Below are 20,657 nucleotides of genomic sequence, written 5' to 3'. Positions count from 1 at the left end.
AGTTCAAGTTCTGATGAACGGTGAAACTCTATAAATAGGGATGTAACTACTTTTTTTTCTATGAAAAATACTATTCTATCTTTGGACAAACCCTAGGAGACCGATCCCCTCGAAACGATCAAGGAGGGCCTCATTGAAACGATCAAGGAGGGCCTCATTTCTCCTCTTTTGTCTTATCATTTGGTATCAGAGCGACGATAAGACTTTAGGATCTTTAAGGTCTTATCATTTGGTATCGACGATAAAACTTTAGGATCTTATCAGTATGTACTTTTTGATCATTGTGTAATCCGTCAATCAAAGCGAAATAATAATTTTCCAAATTAAAAAATGTATGCAATGTAATATAATAATTACTTGCCTTTTCCATATTTTAAAGCGATGAAAGGCATAGAAATGTGCGAGTAAAAGGGCGGAAAAGCTCCACAAATGAGCCCTTCGAAGATTCAAAGAAGGCACTCGAGAGCCAGCGAGGGAAAGAAGAGAGAGATAATGGGGCGGAAGAACTTTCCTGTTCTGGAGGTTCATCCCCTCTTCCTCCCCCTGTCTTCCGTTCATTCACCTTCCGGATATTCTTCCCATATACCCACTTCGTTCCTCGTCCGTTACCCGATTCTCATTCCCCCATCCGAGGCGCATCCGCTTTCCAGTTTCTGTCGGGTTCCACACGGCGACCATGGTCATTTCCTCTGTGTTCACGACGCCTGCAGCTCCGCCTCTTCTCGCATGCAAATCGGGGTTCAATCAGGCGCCTCTGCCTGTTCACATGGTATGCTGTATCTCTTTCCATTTTCTTTTTCTTCCTTTTCCTTTTTCTTTGACGGCGTGTTATGTTTCGAAAATGGGACCTCTGAGGGCTTTGTGGCTAATTATTAGGCTTGACCTTAGGTGATCATGAGGTAATAGGCACTCTTACTCTCAAATAGCAAGAAGCAAATTGTAGCGACTTGCCACACTCAATAAACAGAAATAAGATTAGATCTCGCAACTTAGATCGATCGATACTGAAAGAACAAAGAACTAGACCAAATGAACAATATATGTAACAATGTTCCTAAAGTTGATTGATGGAAGAGACTTGATTTACGGGCCTGTCCCATGTGCGAAAGATTCATTTTATGGCGAGGACAGTTTTCAAATCATATACATTAGAAACATTAGTAAGAACAGGTGGGAGGCTTTGAATCCATCTCCTCAGCCAGCCCTTTGGATGAATTTTCGAGATACACGACATGATGATGCTTCTCAATGAATTTCTGAAAAGATCATTACCAATGAAAAACTCGAGGTTGCAAGAATAAGCATCATAGGGAGAGGAGACAGTACTTTTACTTATTTTTTTGAATTATCTGAAACACATTACTCAAGTATGGATATGGCAGATCACTTACGGCTCAGCATCTTTTTTTACATAGGATGTCACTGTTCAATGTGTATATGGGTCAACATCAGTTAAAGTTGCAGTGAATTAGGGAACACCTCTTGATCAACTTAAGATAGGGATCTCAAATATCAAACTGAAGCTAGACATTGCATTGAAGTACTGGCTATAATGTTGAAGAGTGGAGGATCAACATGTATCTTATTTGGAGCAAGCACATGTATGCTCACCAATGCACAGCTGTTTGCTATCTCTTTTATTATCATTTTCATTACTGAATTGATGGTAATGGCATATACATACTTCCCATGCTTAGACTGGAATTTAGAAATGGGAATAGGACCTGTTACTTAAGCTTTTTCTAGTCCTTTCTGTAATCGATGTAACTGATGCCTGGACAGATGCTGAAGCAATTTCAACTTTATGTAAAATCAAATATGACCCTAGTTTATCAGTTTTTAATATCCATAGTTGCAACTCATTTCCGTCAATATTTCTTTCTTTTGCAGAGGTTAGGCATATCTAAGTCATCACAGCTGTCTAATGGAAGATTGTCGCTACCTGGGTTCTCATGCACACATCAGGAGAGCATAGTTGCCCTGAATCCTGATAGTACAGTGAAGCCTGAAGGTAGAGTGAAAATATTCTCTGGGTCAGCAAACCTTCTGCTTGCACAGGTTTTTTCTCATCTTTGTTATTCTGTTGTTGTCCCACCAAATGCTTGACTTTGTGGGCTTTATGGTTTCAAGTTTTCCAAGAAGTATTTATATTCAGAAATGATTAACAATATTCAACTTATTTATTATGACTGAGACACTAAAACTATAATTGTTTTCAAGATCCTTAAGTAATAAATTGCTAGCAATGATAAAATGAGAGGTCAAATGTTCCCAAGTATTTTGGTTTAGAAACTTGATAGTTCCCTTTATGTTAGGACAAGGTACCTACTAGTTCTCAATATATCCAATAGATATATCAAGTATCAACTATGTTGCTTAGTTGTTATCTGCAAAATAAACATGCTAAAATTTAAAAGCTCATCTTAGGTTGCTAAAAGCTTGCATCTAGCAACATTGTTCGGCAGATCTGTTTAATACTTGAATACATTTAATGGTATTTGACAAGCTAGTTTTTTCCAAATTTTCAATACCTGTAATGGTCTCATAATTGTGGCTATTAATGTCAATTTCATTTCAAGATATAAAGAAACTTAAGCACAAGTTTAAATTCCAGCAGCATTCCCCATGCTGATTGGACACTCGCATGAGGAGTGTTACCATGTCAAGCTGCCTGAGTATTCACCTATGAATGTCATGGCTGTGTCACCCAAAAAAGAATAAAATGAAGACCATTAGAAATTTTGTATATAGCCTGTATACCGTGTTATTTGAATCCATCTATAAACTTTGCTGTAACTAAGATTGAAATTTTTTTTAATAAAGCTGAACCGAGTTTCCACTTTTTCTGCACCTGCAAAACTTTATTGTTTCCATCTTGATTATGAAGTAAACAAAATACTAATATTCTTATCATGCAATGTTTGGTTCAAAACCCATTATTAGGATATGGTTCAAGCCTAATTTGATTTAGATCTTTGGTTAACACTAATAGACATAGGATACTTTTACCTAAAAGACTTGTGTACAAATGTTAATTTTCCAGCGATGCTACATAATTTTACTTGAAAATTTTTAAAGACAAATATGCAAAAACTTTCATTTTTTGTTTTTCTGTTTAATTTTCTTTTCTTTTGTTCTATATCCAGGGTGGGGGATATGTGGGTGGGGCCAATTAGTACTAATTCTATTAAATGAATATGAGAAAAAGCATGTAACTATGTAGAATTATGTGCAGTTATGCTGTAGTAAATTGTGCTTAACCTGTAATTCTCAGCATCCTTTTGGATCTTTACTGCCTCCTCTACACTTGGACCCCTTTGTCAGTTTTCACTTGTCAGTTAGAAGTTCTTCCTCTAAATATAGCCTTTTGAGGTGGAGTTTATGTATAAAATCACTTTCTTTATTTGATTAATCGAGTAATGCCAATGCACAGGTCAAGGCATTCAGATCATATTGGTGACCAGAGTTCCCTTGCACTGACTATTTTTCCTGAAATAGCAAGCAAGAAAACATAACTAGGTTCATGTTACATAATCAAGGAGAAATATAGGCAACTTTAAATGCCAGTGTAATTATTATGGTGTTGATGACAAGCACCAGATAGTATGCATGGCACTGTGGTGATTGGTGGAATTAGTATCCTGATGCTGCTTTATTGCTTACTTTTTTAATAATATAAATGCTTTTTTTTCTTGTTCAAATGCTCATACCTCATATCCTTTGAGCTTTTCTGCATGTACTTAGGAAATTGCCTCCTACATGGGCATGGAACTTGGTAAGATTAACATCAAACGCTTTGCTGATGGGGAGGTCTATGTGCAACTGCAAGAGAGTGTAAGGGGCTGCCATGCGTTTCTTGTGCAACCAACATGCCCCCCAACAAATGAGAATCTTATGGAGCTCTTGATCATGATAGATGCATGTCGGAGAGCTTCCGCACGATCCATTACAGCTATCATTCCATATTTTGGATATGGTAGAGCAGATAGAAAGGTAAATAAGTTCAATGCAATCGTATTTTTTTGGCATTCCCCCAGGGTGTTACTGATTTATATTTGATAAAAGCAACCAAAAGACATCTTGGTCATTGAGCCATGTGATTCTCCAGCAAAACCTAATTCCTTCGGTTCCAGATACTTAGAATTTCCTATTACATGTTGAAGATATATATAATTTTACACTAGCACGAGCATCTTTGTCTATACTTTTATTTCATGTATGTATCTATCATGATGATCTGTTCTTTATTATTTTGATTGACATTTCTTAATTGTTCATGCTTCCAGACTAAAGAACGTGAGTCCATTGCAGCTAAACTTGTTGCAAACCTGATCACAGAAGCTGGAGCCAACCGTGTCGTTTCTATTGATTTCCATTCTGGACAGGCAATAGGATATTTTGATATTTCTGTTGACCAAGTGTATGGCCAGGTAGCTCTCCATTATGTGTTTTATTTAGATTCGGGGTTGTAACAAGAACTTTTCTTTTCCTATTTTTGTTCCCATTTCTACAAAGTGGAGATCAGATAGTTTGCTTGTTCCTATGAAATGAAGAGACCATCTAAAATCAATTATTATAGGGAAAAGATTAGCTATTATGAAGTCCAAAAACTGGGTCAAATTTCTCTATTTATATCCTTATTATGTTACTCGATGTTGGTTGTAATTGAAAGAAACTAGTAAGTAACTTCTTTATATTAGTTACTTCAAAAGAAAAACATTGGAACATGATAAAGAACTTCATTCTGCAACATTGTGGAGAAGAGTTTATGTAGATATTCCATCTTATAGTTACATTTGTCTTACATGCTAAAGACCCAGTCAATGAGACAAGTCATTAATAAAGAGCTATATGTGGAAAATTCATTACACAAACTTCTATAAAGAAATCAGGATTCAGTCCTTGAGAAAGGAGACCTCAAACATAGCTTAGGGTGGCAAGGAATAAATCTCTGTTTATCATAACTGCTATCCTATTACCTTAACGTGATTCTATTAATGCATCTTTCTGCAACTTATGCAATTGCCTTGCAATATCAAAAGTAGTTCTAGTCTAAAGAATTATTACATGTACCTATTTCTTATTGAAAGTTTTTTTTTTCTGGTTATCATGATTATCTTATTTTCTTGTCAAGCTTACATATTGCTCCATTTATCTAAAGAAATGACAAGAAGGGCACTGACATTGACTGGAAGGATATTCAGGGGAATTGGGACAGGCTTATTAAATTAAAAATTGATATTCCATAATTTTATATAGTTAATGGTCAAACTCCTATCTGTTTCTTCTTATGGTACATGTTGACCGACAGAGAGCATGCACACAAATAATTATGTAGATTTTATCATGTCATTGCCAGAAAGTAATAAAGAATAAAAATACTTTGCTTTGTACACTAGTTTTTTTTAATACAATTTTTCATGCCAAGGCTTTCTTTTAAATTTTTATGTCAAGGCTACATTATGTTTATTTTAGCATCTAAGGAGCAGGCACAATCACTTGGTTCGTTGTGTCTGTTCCCTCCTTCCAAATTAGGGTATATTTAACCTGTTTTGAGGATATTATAGTGTTCAGTAAGGACTGTTGTATATAAAGTTTAGTTCTCTAACTATTTATAATTTGGTTTTGATGTATGTAGCCTGTGATTTTGGATTACTTGGTTAGCAAAAACATTCCTTCAAAGGACTTGGTTGTTGTCTCACCTGATGTGGGTGGGGTTGCTCGTGCACGTGGTTTTGCCAAGAAGTTGTCAGATGCACCTTTAGCTATTGTCGACAAAAGGCGTCAAGGCCATAATATTTCTGAGGTGAGATGCAGTTAATGTAGTTGTTTTTTGCGTTACCTGTAATTATTTTTTTATTTTGTTCCTGGGTGTTGAAAAGTGATATTGCACTTTTTATCTAATATCATGACACCATCGCGGGGATTATATACTCTACTGTTTGTGGAATATAATACCTAGTTCTCTATACTTTATTCTGCTGAATTATATCTGGAATAAAGCCCTGATTTCTTCATCTAAAAATGTGATTTGATCTTTTAGGTTATGAACTTGATTGGTGATGTGAAAGGAAAGGTTGCTGTTTTGGTGGATGACATGATTGATACTGCCGGTAAGCTCTTACAAGTTTACTTAACATATTGGCATCACTGATGCATCTTTAATAGAATTATTCACTTCTCCTCTTGCTTCTGTTTAACATCTTCATGGATTCAGGGACTATCACTAATGCGGCAGCTTTATTACAGCAGGAAGGTGCTAATGCAGTGTATGCATGTTGCACTCATGCTGTTTTTAGGTAAGCAATGAATGCCGCATTCATTTATAATATATCAATCATAGAAAATTAACTGTTTGAAAATTTCCCGGAACACTTTAATTAGTAAGGAAGACTTGTTATAGCTACTTAAACCCTTCTTTTCTTTGGGATATTTTCATCCTTCAGCAATGATGTCTGTTGCTGTTGATGTTGATTCTTTTTAGATGAAATAGATATCTTCTGTTCAGCATAGTAAGTATTTTATAAATTAGGTTTATTGTATGAATGCTATGGTTATGACTTTAAAGAGCATAATGTAGAGTAGGTTTAGAACGGGTCTTAGCTAATATTCTAAATGACAGCAAATGTGCTGATTCTTTCGTTTAATTAGGGAATTTTCGTTAATCTTTTCCTCTGATTTTCTACAGGATTTTTTTTTTCTTCATTGATTTTCCAATATATATTGTCTGCTTTTATCTATCTTCTTATCATCACCCTGGATGCGTTTGCTTTTTTTTTCTTTCAAATTCAGTCCTGTACCATAATATGCGTAACTTGTTAAACAAGATTCCCGAGTAAACTTTTTTAAAATTTTTCTTGTAAGAATCTCTTGTACATTCTTCAGTTGATCACATCATAATGATATAAAATTCTTGTGCTTGCAATCAACCAGACAAGAGTAACTACTAACTAGTGCATCAAGAAAAGGTAGAAAAAGAAATAGGATCCAAGAGGATATTTAGAGTAAAGATCAAGTGAAACGGTCAATCAAATGAAGTCATAGTAAATTAGTCTTCATTTTCATTTTTATGGAAACACATGAATAGATTAGACAACAGATATTGCATATGCCAAGAAGTTGCGGGTTATAATGAGAATTTGCGGATGTTAGATATGCACTCCTGCTCTTGCATTACCCATTACATTGTTTCTAGTCAGCCAAGCAAGTGCTGATGGTAATGACCATTAGTCTTGGAGAGTGCAGTCAAAGGAAGACAGGAAATTGTCTACCGACAAACAAACAGGAAAGAAAAATGATTGCAGAGTAATTTCTCAATCATTAATTACACTGTATCCATTTGTGTGCACTGTGTCACAACAACCAATCTTGCACATTTACCATTAGTTTTGGAGCATGCAGTAAAACGAAGACCTGAAATTGTCTACCGACAAACAAAGTAGGATAGGAAAATAATTGCAGAGTAATTTCTGTATCGATATTAATACTGTATCTATTTATGTGCAATCTGTCGCAACAACCTGTCTCCTACACATGCTTTAATCAAGGAAGAAGAACAATGTCATGCATGAAGAGATGGTATTGCTTCCATAGGTGACTGGAACTGATGGAACTATCCATCTGGAACTTAAAATTTGTCGTGATTGATGGATGTTGATGAAAAAAACCACATGTGTGACCAGTAATTCTTTTATTCATATGAAATAAATGCTTGCTTTTAGATGGCGTGGTATTTTTGTCGTAACAGGTTCTGCCTTGTTTTTTCTGTAGCCCTCCTGCAATAGAGAGGCTGTCCAGTGGTGTGTTTCAGGAAGTGATAATAACAAACACTATCCCAGTTGCAGAACATAATTATTTCTCTCAACTAACTGTCCTTTCTGTTGCAAACCTTCTAGCTGAGACCATCTGGCACATACATTCTGATGGCTCTGTTAGTGGTATGTTCAAGTAAGGTTATGGCAGGTAATTTCTACTAATCTTTGTTCATTACTGATTAATGTACTTCTACCTTCATTGTTAAATTGACTTCACAATTCAGTTCTCATATCTATTTTGGAAGTTTTCATATTAAAGGTCAAATCCCATCTGTCAAGTTTGATTCTTTAGTTGAATGCCATTGTTTTCAATGTTCTGAAAAGTGAAACAGATTTATGATTAATCATTTCTAGATTCCTTTTTATTTAAATTTGCACATTCATTTACTCCTAGTTTAAACATTTTTCTTGGTACTAGCTGTGTTTAGTTCTGTAGGCTAAAGTTTATTAATTGATGTTAGTCATAATGATGCAACTTCGATTATGACATCTTTCTGTTTCTTCTGAGGCAGCTATTCTCTTTATCAAGGTTTGCAATTTCTATGCTGATGTATCGATCAATGATTGATACGGTACGTACTATGGCATGCTAGGGCGTATCAATGGTATGCTTGGTATGCTCAAAAACATCAAAATAGTTCCAAAAATACTTAAAAAAATAAAAATAAAAAAAGCTAGATTTTGGTTTTTAAGTTGAAAATAAATATAAATTTAGTATAATTTTAGTAAAAATAATCTAAATTAGAAAAGAATAGTGATACATATCTTTTCCAAGCTTTGAGGAGTAGTTTTGTGGTACATTCTGAATCGTCCTTCCGTTAATATTGAATTATCTATAAAGAAATGATTTGAATTGTTAGATGTGAGTGAAAATGAGTTTGAGGGAGTTGAAGAGATTAAGAGAGTAATATGAGTTGAAAGAGGGGGGAGGAAAAGGTTTAAAAATCCTTTCCTATAGTTCAAACGGTCAATTTTACTATTTGAAATAGGACCATCTCAGCTCTTAATCGGTAGCGGTTGAAATTTGATCGTTACCGACCGGTACAGGTTTGTAACAATTGGATTTTAATCGTTACCATCCGGTATAGATCTCGTATCACTCGATACGAGGTCAAGCTATGGTACCACTCAGTACAGGGCAGTCCGTGTACTGATCTCTAATCGGACCAGTACATATTGTTCGTACCGAACGATATGGGTCGGTATCGCAAACCTTGCTCTTGACAATGCAAGCAGAAATGTTTATGTTATTGTTGTTGAACTGATGCTTTTAGATTCCGAACATGCATATAGGGACAAGTTTGTCAAGTTAAAAAGAATGGACAGGCATCGGTCGACACAAGTTAATTGTTTCGTGTGTCCTCTCATGTAGGAGGAATTTTGATGAAGTTCATCATGGGCTTGGCAAATTGAGCAGGCAAAACCAAAAAATTACTGCTAGTATAAGTTGTTGTCTTTTTATGTTTGCTAAAAGAAGTCATTCAAGGAACCGTAGTTATATTGCCGGCCTTTGTGTTCATCAACGAATGATTGGGAACAATGAAGAATAGCACATGACTTTTCTGTTGTTTCCAACCTCCCACACCGCATGGGCAGGAAGTATACTGTCACTCTTTATTTACTGCTTCCGCTCTGGAAAACAGACGTTTTTTGTTCTCAGGGACTAAAATATGATGAAAAAGATAAAGGCATGCCTTTTCTTCAGCTTATGCAGATGAGCTTTTTTTGAAGCGTCGCACAACTTGGCAGGCAGATCGAGTTGAAATCTTCTTATATTAAATAACATGTTTCTGCCACACGAATTTATTGGGACATCATCAACATCCAACGGCTTCAGAAGTGGAACACTGATGTAGTGCAACTCAGAGGAATCATCTTCGGGAACAGGTACGCATGTGTCTGACACGCTTGCTGCCAGTAGAGTAGAATGGTAATAAGTAGAAAGCATCCGAAGAGACCAAGTAGCATCAGAGGGACGAGGAAAGGGGAACCCCTGGTAGACTGAGACCTGCGTCGGCAATAAAGATGTATGCGGATGGGTCGTGGATGCGGTAACGCATGAGTGATGTCGGTGCTGGATCGGTTGTGCCGTACGTTCCCAGTGAAACTGTTCTTTCTGCCACTCTGCTCATCCATTGCTTCTCCATCAGACCGGCTGTTATCTCCGACTTGAACAATCCAGTAGCTATAGAGTTCACTCGACAGCTCCAGCGCCATCACCTGTTCCAACGACACAACACATAATATTGTCGGATATCTGTCATTAAGACACGAGAAGAATAAGCCCTCCTTTCCGATGGCCAAAACGACATCGTCGTGCATCAATTTGAGGTGATAGCTGCCATCAAAACGTACGTAGGCAGTGAAATTTGTGCCGCTACTTATACGGAATTTATAAAGGAAAGTATTAGATGAGTCAACCCAACGAGTTACGAAGGTGGGGTAGCTTATTTACAATCATGTTGAATTTGGGATATGGTAGCATCTTATTCACTAATCCCTCAGTTATGTATTAACATGTTAACTATATGACATTGAAATATCAGTTACGTGATGTCAAAGTATCGATCATGAGACATCAAGGTGTTGATCACGTAACTATGAAGTATCGGTCATGTAGTATCGATGTATCTACCATGTGATTCTAAGGTATCGATTGCGTAGTGACAAGATGTGCATCATGTGATATCGATATGTTAACTACATGATGTCAAGACGTACAAGATGTGCATCACGTAGTATCGATTCTCTATTTTACTGGAGAAAGATATTTCATCACATTTATAGATGACTCGTCCAAATATAGTTATTATATCTAATATATGAAAAGTCTCACGTAAAATCATTAGATTTGATGGGGGGGGGGGGGGGGGGGGGGGGTGGTGAATATTATAGCATATATGATGAATGCTATCAAAATATTGATCCTTTTGTTAGATTATTAAAAAAGTGGGGTATTTATGCTCAGTATCTCTTACCATATGTGCCACGGTAGAATGATATTATTAAAAGACGAAATCATACTCTTATAAACATGATTAGTAGCATAATGAGTTATTTCTCTATACTTGATTAATGTGAGGTGAAGCTCTTAGGAGAGTTATGTACATCTGCATATTTAGGTTTATCCTATAGAAATAAAAATCTTAAATCCACATGAAAAGAAATTAGATTCAAAAATTATTTTTAAATATTTTATTAAATATACAAATAAATTCAAGGCATATAGATTTTATTATTATTATAATAGTATAAGAATAATAGAATATAAGATTTTTAGAAAATAAAAAAATCAATGGGAGTAAAAAATATCGAAAGATCAATTTTGATATCGATGAGATACAAGTTGATACTCATCTATTATTTCTTATTTGAGAAATTTATTGTTTATAAAATCACTAAAAATTTGATGAGGGTGAATAATAAAATAACATTAATGAGCTCCTATATGATGTTGATGTTGTCGCTAATGATTTTGTTAAACAATCATAATCGATAATTTTAAGAAGATCTCAAATAAAAAAGAGACATGTCATTTCTGATGATTATATGATATATCTACAAGAATCTGATTATGACATAGGGATGAAAAAGAATCCCTTATCATTTTTAAAAGTCATAAAAAATAGTGATTCTAAAAAATGATATAATGTAATGAAAGAAGAGTTAAAATTAATATATCAGAATGGTATCTAAGAATTCATTGAATTGCCTATTAATTGTAAAAAAGCTTATTGCAAATGAGTCTTTAAAATAAAGCATGACTTAAGAGATAATATCAAACGATACAAAGTCAGATTTACTAAAAAAAATTTTAAAAAGAAGATATCGACTATAACGAGACATTTTCTTTAGTTTCTAAAAAGAATTTGTTGAAGATCGTGTCATCGTAATAATAGCACACTATGATTTTGAGTTATATAAGATATATGTAAAATAATATTTTTGAATAAGAATTTAGATAAAAAAAATCTATATAAAACAATATGAAGGATTCATAGAAAAAAGAAAGGAAAGTTATGCTTAAAAACTTAGGAAATCTATTTATTACCTTAAATAAACTTTCAAGCAATGATATATAAAATCTTATGGACTTCTTTTGGATTTAAGAAAAATACTATTGATGAATCTATATATATAAAGGTCAGTGGGAGCAAATTTATTATATTAGTCTTATTTATGGATGATATTTTATTTCCTATAAGTGATCTTAGTTTATTGTATGAAACCAAGAAGTTTCTTATCAAGAATTTTAAAAATAAGGTAGTTAATATTATTTGTATTGAGATATTCAAGGATATACATCAAGGATTGTTAGGATTATCTCAAAAATGATATATTGATCTGAGTCTGATTTAGTATACAACTTTATTTAGCTAATAATATACTTATTACCAAAGATGAAAGATTCAGTCAAAATTAGTGTCATAAAAATAACTTAGGAAAAAATCAAATAAAGGATATTCCTTATGCATACATAGTTGGAAGTCTATTATATGATCAAACATATACAACACTATATATCAGTTTTACAGTTGAAATGCTAAGTAAATATCAAAAACCCAAGAATAGAACATTGAAAAGTTGTAAAGAAAGTAATGAGATATTGTAAGGGATAAAATATTACACGCTCACATATAAGATATTATATTAATATTTTATAAATTATCATGATATCAAAATTAGATGCTCACATATAAGAAATCAAATTAAAATTATATTCTAACATGAATACAAGACTAGGATATTCAAATGCTGATTTTATAAATTATCATGATAGTAAAAAATCTACAGGATTCATATTCATGGATAATTTTTTTAAAAAAATATAAAACAATCGCTTATTGCATCATCAATAATGTATGTTGAATTTGTAGCATACTTTAAGGCTACAAATCAAACTTTTTTATTACGAAATTTCATGGTGGACTCAATTGTTAGACTACTAAAGTTATTTTGTGATAATATAAGTTCTCTTCTTTAAGAATAACAAATACTTTAATGGTTTTAAGCACAACAAGATAAAGTACTTGATGGCTAAAAAAAAAATTTAAAAATAATAAGTCTCAATTGCGAACCTGAGCACCACCTTAATAATTATTGATATATTTACTGAAGCTTTACAATCTAACATATTTAAAAAATATATTCTTATAATAGGGCTTATGAGTAAGCAATAAAAGATATGGTAATGCTAGCAATACATGTTTAGGTGAATACTATTATTATTATTATTTTAATTAAAATTATTTTTGTATTGTCATGTTTACATTTATGTTTATTATAATTGAATATAATAATAAGATTATCTTGATAAGATAAATTACATGAGTTATTATAAATTATATTAAGAAAGACTAACGGTGTTCTAGTACGATTTAATATAGTATTATTGTGCTTATTAGGCTTATTGACTTATTTTAAAATTCATTGCTATGTACAAAATATTTTTTGAAATACTTCATAATCTAATTAGATAAAATTATTTTTAAATAAAATTTTATTTATTTATTTTAATTTTAAATTTTTAATATTTTATTAATGAGTCAAGTGAAAAATATTAGATTATATGGTCCTATCTAATTAGATAAATATATTATGGATTCCTTAAGAGATTAACTTAATTAGAAAAACTCTTATATTATTTTAGAGTTGCTCTTGCTTAGAAAAACTCTCGTAAGAAATTAACGAACATAAACTAATTAATTACATATATTCTTAATCTTTTTTTAATTCCTAATTCATCGCTTATAATAATTTTGTGAATCATAAAAAGAGATAAGGAGACGAGTTTAGTTCTTTTTTATAAATCGATATGCTAAGACTCCGTTATGTTAAATCTCATATTTTAATGATGAAATCGATTGATAAATGTTTATGATTTAATCTGCTTTTTGAGTGACACGGGATGCTTCAATCAGGATGAGATAATTAAAGCAGAATCATGTTGTGCCGGAGGAAAATATGTCAGAAGATTGAACGTTGAGTTGGAGGATCGGTCGACGTATCGACAAAAGGCTTCGGGCATCAGACCAAGAAGAGCGAATATTACGCCAAGGATATCGGAATTACGGAGTCAACTGACCGATTGGGTAATAGGCCGTAAGAGAGGACGATGCGCCGAAAAATCAAACGAAGTGTCGAGGGACCAATGACATACCGGACAACATGATTAATGCTTAGTATTAATTGTCTAGATCGGAGTGTGTTCTTACATGTGCAGAATTAACTACAATAGCAAGGCATAAATCAAAATGAAGTTTCAGAGTCAAGGATGTGATTTCATTGGGAGTTCGAGAGTTCGTCGGAAGTTCAAACGTTCGTCGGAAGTTCTATAAGAACCAGTCGAGAAGTCCAGGAGCTTGCCAAAGAAGCTCGTTAGAACTCGCCAAGAAGATCGTCTGAAGTCCTAGAGCTTGCCGGGAGGTCGTTAGAACATTGTCGAGAGTTCGTCGGAAGATCGCCGGAAGCTCGCTAGAAGAAACTAAGACATAGGGACTTGTTTAGCTTAAGTATGCCTTAGATTTCGTAGTTAGCACGTAATTGGGTTTCGATTTAGGCCAACCCAATTAGGGGCCAGTTGGGCCCATGTAAGGACTGTGTTTGGCCCAATGAGAGGCCCATACAATATCCCAAGAGATGGCACCATCATGACACAATCTTTGAGACTATGTCAGGCGGTGGTATTGTCAGTCTGGGTGATCGTATCGCCCCTGGTAGGGTGTTAGGCGATGGTACCGTCCAACACAACCTCCTAGGTGGTGGTACCACCCAACGCAAGCGATGGTACCACCCGTACCCAGGAAACCCTGGATGAGATATTTTTAAGCTCCAAGTTTAGATCAACTTGAAGCCTATAAATACCCCTCTCATCCTTGGTTAAGAAACACAAGCACAAAAAATTAAAAAAGGGAAAAACGTCATAAAAATCTCTTATGAGAATCCTCCTATAATCTAAGTATTAGAAAAGTACGAGAGAGGAGTGAGTGCTAAATGTTAACTCTTCGCCTATTAAAGAAAGATCGATAGTGGATGTCGGTGGTCTCGACGGAAGGGGAATCGACGAAGTGGATGTAGGTCACGACAACCGAACCACTCTAAAAAATCTGATTTGCATTTATTTGAATAATTACCTTTAATTTCAAACCTCTTTACTTGTTCTTTACATCCACTACTCTCTTACGTACGCTTTAAAAGTAAACCACTTTCGGAGATCGATTTTTTAACGTACGAAAGATTTTCTTAAATCGTCGTTATTTTACCGCTGCACTAATTCACCCCCCTCCCCCCCCCCCCCTCTTAGTGCCGACCCTTTTTCCTAACAGGTTCCGATTATAATATATCTACCGATCAAATAAAGGTTCGTGTAAGAAAAAAATAGTAAGAAACATAAGGGAAGCATACATACAGCTTTACATATTCTTCGAGAAGAAAATTGGAACGTCATCTTTGCTGCGAAACCGAACATGAAGAGGATTAAAAGAAATCATCACACACTAGCAGTTCAAAGACAGCTTACTGTTTCTTTTCTCAAGGCATCTTCCATATATCGATTCACCTATACAATCTATATAACACCGGTAACTCATATGGTTGGAGGAGTTCTTGAAGTTTGCTAAGCTCACAGTTCAATCCATGTCAAACGCTGGGATCCTGCCGGCACCGTCTTGAGATCTTAAAACCTAACTTAAAGAATATCTACAACATCGTCCTAATGTGTAAGAATCTTGAAACATACTAGTCAAGAAAATAAAGAAGAGATAAAGAATAAAAGCCCACCTCCAAATAACTCGGAGCAAACTTTCCCAATCTAACATCCCATTATAATTCAAGATTCATTGGTTGATTCTTTCCTGTGTCATGCATAGAACAACAACAAAGAACAATCTCATTCTATGCTCTGCTTCAAATGGCTTTATCGACAACAAACAATGATCCCGATCTAATTACCCATAAAGCTTTTACCAGCATAATCCTCTCTCTCTCTCTCTCTCTGTCTCTCTCTCTCTCTCTCTCTGTCTCTCTCTCTCTCTAAATGATCCCGATCTAAATGCTCATAGGACAACAACAACAACCACAAAGAACAATCTCCTTATTATATATATACTCTTCTTCACTAAGCTTTATCGACAACAAATAATGATCCCGATCTAAATGCTCATAAAGCTTTTAACAGCATAACCCGATGGCCAAGAAGAAAGGAATCGGCCATCAATCCTCTCTCTCTCTCTCTCTCTCTCTCTCTCTCTCTCTCTCTCTCTCCATTCTTGAATGCCCACTTTAATTCCTATTTTTGTGTGATCCAGGACTCCAAAGGAACACTCTCGTGTAGGACAGCAAGTGCCCTACGAATTGAGCACCGAAATCTTGATGATCTCGGAACTACCTTCATCAAAAGAAAGAGAAAAACGAGAGGGAAAAATATTTACCTCGAATTCCGGCGTTGTTCACCAACCCATCGATCCGATCAAACGTATCCCACGCCCTCTGAACCGAGGCCGCGATCGCCGGCTCACCCGAGCTCACATCCAGCTCGATCGCCACCGATCGGATGGCGGAGGTCTCTGACGATCCGGACCGTTGATCTCCTCGCAGATGGATCTCAGCCGGTCTGTCCGCCGCGCGGCCGCGATGATCCGGCAACCGGCCCTGGCGAGGTCGAGGCAATGGTCCCAGCCAATGCCGGAGGAGGCGCCGGTGACCATCACGACCTTGCCATCCAAGCTCCTCCAGGGGGGCGACGTCCGGTTCGCCACCTCCGCCACCATGGTTGGATAACTGCCTCGAGTCACTTTTTCTTTATAGTGGATGGGCGCCATAGGCAGAGAAGAGCCAGTGCGGCAGTTCCATGGAAACTTCTAGATCCCATTCCGCCATCGTGTTAGGACAACTGCTTGTTCCCGACCCCACACAGTAGGATTCACAGGGAGCGCCGGTATGAGTACTTGGTCGGTATGTTGCAAGAAATATAGGGTAAAAGCTGTACTAGAGTCGTTGAATATGTCAACAATAGAGTTAGTTGTTACACTTTTGGAGTATGCATTCTGTACTTCGTAATCTTTACAGCATCATATCCATAATGCTGAAACTGGATTCCTTTTTTCTTTCTTTAATTCTAAAACCCCCCCTACCTTTCGGCTTATACATCTCATGAGACAAACTCTACTGTGCACAACAGTATACTATATTCAATCCTTGATCGACCCGATCTATATGAAGTACGTGAAGCAGACTCATGGTATAAAAGAAGAATTCAACTCCTCATATGATGCCAAAAAGACTATAAAACAACTTAATCATGAAGACATTATCTGGTATTGGGAAAATTATTCACCGGACATTGTCTCTGACTTATTTGCTGCGGGAAGAGTAGAATAATATGACCAGGTTGATTGAGTTGCAATTACAACCCAGCATCTCAATTACTAATCTCAGAGGGAAGAGAAAAGGGGGATCCCTGGCAGAGTTACACCTGCATCAACTATAAAGATGTTGCCTGAAACATACGACGAGGAGTCATGAATCAAGAAGCGCACGACTGATGTCAATGCTGGATCTAAGGTGCCATATGTTCTTAGTGGAACAGTTTTTTCAGCCACCTTATTCAGCCATTCTCTCTCCATTAGACCAGCAGTTATCTCGGATCTGAACAATCCAGGAGCTATAGCATTCACACGAATATTGAAACCGCCCAGCTCTAATGCCATCACCTGTTTGGGAAAGACGACATTGTTAATATATAATCAAGGCTTGAATAACAACAACAACAAAAAACATACAAACCTTTTCAAACGACAAAGCCATGCCATACATTAAATTGAAGTGAATACCGAAATCAACATACATGAAGGAAAACATTACACGAGTAGAGAACACCATGAACTAATTTGAAGAGGAAAAGATGTGTGATGCAGTAGTTGGATCTCCAAATGAGTTCTAACATGCATCTATGAGTTTGCTTGATTGCATATGTTAGTAAATGCTAGAGATGGTCATGCCCTTGTATATTCTACAATCAAAGAAAAATTTTTTTAAAGTCAAATAAAAATTTACTATTAATTTGAGTGACAGAATGAGACTGCTCTGTTGTGACATTAGCTAGTGTTCTGTATGTGCAATGACCATGACAAACTCTATGCAGCACCAGAGTTGGCCACATGCGGTACTACTCAGAGAAACATGGGCAACCCATGATGCTAGCAGCCTGATTACCTTAGTGACTGCATTTACACCCGTCTTTGATGCAACATATGCAACTCCTCCCGGTAAGTGGCCACGTTCAGTACCTCCAATAGATGATATATTGATCACGGATCCTTTCTGTTTTGCGTCCCGCATGTGCTTGCAGACATGTTTGGAAACTAGCCACAATCCAGTCAAATTTGTTCTGATGTTGCTACTCCAATCTTCCTCAGACCAATCTAATGGTGAATGGACACTACCTGAGAGAAACAGCATGTAGTAGAAAGCAAACAAACAACCAGCGAAGGATGATTACCAACAAAAAAAAGGTGAAAGATTACAATGACATACAAATATAAGTGCGGTGCAAGTAAGAGAAAAAAGGTGCCAATCACTACTTGGTTAAATTAGTGAACAAAGTTACTAACATATATCTCAAACTAGAATTACAAAAACTGAGCCATGAAAGAAGAAAGAAAATCTATGATTCTGTCACAGTAAATTTTCCTTGTGTAGAAGCGAAGTGATCACACCTGCAAAACAATTTCATGTGGTAGTACTACCAAAGAATTATGACACACAAAAGTGAAGATATGGCATGTTGGCAAACTATGTACTAATTCCTATCTGTTGTTCTTTTGCATAACTAACATCTATTCTGTTTAACATTTTCTAAGATGCAGAGTCATAACTTCTTTTTGTTCATTACAGCTGCTATCAAAACACCAAATCCAATTGTAACACAGTTTTTCTACAAGTATCTATTTAAAGAGACTGAAGCTACCAGACACTATTTAGGAAACAAAATCTGAGAGATTTCAGAAGGAACACTAAAAACCCTTCATTTGAACCACATCATCCATCCATTTGTGAGGGCACTTCACAAATAATAATCAATGATGCACTGATCATGATCATGTCCAACATACAAAGTGTCTTGCGACCGTACAATCAAGGACTCATCTGTCTAAAGAATCAAAAGTCGTCAATTGAAAAGCAGGAGTAAATATTTAGACTGAGATACATGACCAGTGTAATGGATAGGCGAGCCAGAAGGCAGGAAAGACTCAGCAAGTTCAGACATTCAAGATGGATCAGGTAGCTTTAGGAATGAGTTCTTACTATTTTGCATCATTTAATCCTCAATTCAACATGGTCTAATGTCTAGTTGTTAGAATATTAATTTAATTTTATGTTAACATTAATTTTGCATCATTTAGTCTGCAATTCAACATCATTTAATCTGAAGACTAGTAATTCAAAGACATGCACTTTTAACTCTAAGGGAAGATGAGATCTTCTAATTCACATATACAATCTGTACTGTTCAACTCACATTTTGTGATAAGTCCGTGCGGTGTTCAATGCAAATTAATTTATGGGACAATTCATGTTAAATGACGGGATCCTGATGCCAGCATATTAAAAGCTAGCTTGGAAAATATCTGCAGCAACACCCTAAGCTGTAACAATCTTAAACAAAATTAGTAAAGAGGAGAAAAGAAGAACAAAGAATTCAAGCTTTCTTTCAAATATCATATGCAAAAAATCGTCAGAATTTGATTCCACATGGTGATCAAGATTCACTCACTAATCCTAATAGTGGCGTAGCTCTACAACAAACAACAATGTCTTTCTCTGTAGTCTCTTCATATGGCTTTACTACAAAATCTATTGGCAACAAACGCGTTTCCAAACCTAATTATCTGTGACGCATTCTGCGCCATAGTCCATAGCACTGCGCTATATGGACAACTCCTCTCTGATGAGCTGAACCTAAATGCATTGCTACTGGTGATGTGAAGCCGTAACTGTTGTGATTCCCAAGGAAAAGAATAGATATTCGAGGAGTGAGCCTATTTTAAGTTTCGAACAGAGAGAGGTGTGCGTTCTATTTGGCAAGTTTGCCATCTTCACTCGCAAATACACTGTGCCGGATGTCCTTCTTTCGTTCGTTAACCCAACAAAATATTTTTGGCCATCAATCTCTTAGCGTTCTCAGATTTCCACGGTAATTCCGAAACTTGTTCTCTTTATATGATCAACAAATCCAGAATCTGGGCTAAAGATGACCACAGCCACAAAATTAAAAGGAAAGATTACCTCGAACCCCAGCGTTATTCACCAATCCGTCGATCCGACCAAACGCGTCACATGCCCTCTGCACGGACGCCGCGATGGACGGCTCATCCGCGCTCACATCGAGCGCGATCGCCACCGACCGGACGGCGGAGCGCTGCGATGGTCCGGATCCATTTATCTCCTCGCAGAGGGACCGCAGACGGTCGGTCCGCCGCGCGGCCGCGATGACCAGGCATCCGGCTCTGGCGAGGTCGAGGCAAAGGTCCCGGCCGATGCCAGAGGATGCGCCAGTGACCATCACGACCTTGCCCTCCAAATTTCTCCATGGAGCGAGCCCCGGCGTCCGGGTCTCCGCCTCAGCCATCCACTCGGCCATTGCTTCCCTCCGACACGCATGTATATAGCGATCGAAACGGCAGGCGGTCACAAAGAGAAGGCATTTATAGTGGGTGATTAAGCGCCACGATCTGATTTGATGGAGTACGGGTATTTGTATTCGTCGATCCTGATCTAATTGGCTCGCGACGGTCCATCTCTTCCGTCACTGCGAAAGGGAATGCTTGATGGGGGATGCACGTA

At 36.3% G+C, this 20,657-nt stretch overlaps 2 protein-coding genes and 1 long non-coding RNA gene across 3 annotated transcripts; 1 reads left to right on the top strand and 2 right to left on the bottom strand.

Moving 5' to 3' along the window:
- Positions 1 to 430: 430 nt before the first annotated feature.
- LOC135616476 (ribose-phosphate pyrophosphokinase 1-like) lies at positions 431 to 10,584 on the top strand. The gene is made up of 9 exons (XM_065115709.1): positions 431 to 769; positions 1,891 to 2,058; positions 3,745 to 3,993; positions 4,287 to 4,430; positions 5,639 to 5,806; positions 6,044 to 6,113; positions 6,218 to 6,299; positions 7,771 to 7,962; positions 9,187 to 10,584. The coding sequence occupies exons 1-8, from the start codon at positions 677 to 679 to the stop codon at positions 7,949 to 7,951; spliced, it is 1,155 nt and encodes a 384-aa protein (XP_064971781.1). The 5' UTR covers positions 431 to 676; the 3' UTR covers positions 7,952 to 7,962; positions 9,187 to 10,584.
- Positions 10,585 to 15,335: 4,751 nt separating this feature from the next.
- LOC135616481 (uncharacterized) lies at positions 15,336 to 16,851 on the bottom strand. Its single transcript, XR_010488350.1, has 3 exons — positions 16,244 to 16,851; positions 15,594 to 15,667; positions 15,336 to 15,512 (listed from the first exon to the last, which is right to left on the bottom strand). It is a non-coding gene; the product is annotated as an uncharacterized LOC135616481 (long non-coding RNA).
- A 204-nt stretch (positions 16,852 to 17,055) lies between these two features.
- Positions 17,056 to 20,491, bottom strand: LOC135636523 (uncharacterized). The gene is made up of 3 exons (XM_065148230.1): positions 20,100 to 20,491; positions 18,027 to 18,256; positions 17,056 to 17,524 (listed from the first exon to the last, which is right to left on the bottom strand). Exons 1-3 carry the CDS (start codon positions 20,452 to 20,454, stop codon positions 17,246 to 17,248), a joined length of 864 nt encoding a protein of 287 aa, XP_065004302.1. The 5' UTR covers positions 20,455 to 20,491; the 3' UTR covers positions 17,056 to 17,245.
- Positions 20,492 to 20,657: the final 166 nt, after the last annotated feature.

Source organism: Musa acuminata, chromosome BXJ1-3 (assembly GCF_036884655.1).
Source record: "Musa acuminata AAA Group cultivar baxijiao chromosome BXJ1-3, Cavendish_Baxijiao_AAA, whole genome shotgun sequence".
Lineage (NCBI taxonomy): Eukaryota > Viridiplantae > Streptophyta > Magnoliopsida > Zingiberales > Musaceae > Musa > Musa acuminata.
The sequence above is the reverse complement of the archived record's forward strand: the minus strand, read 5'-3'. Positions and strand labels throughout refer to the sequence as shown.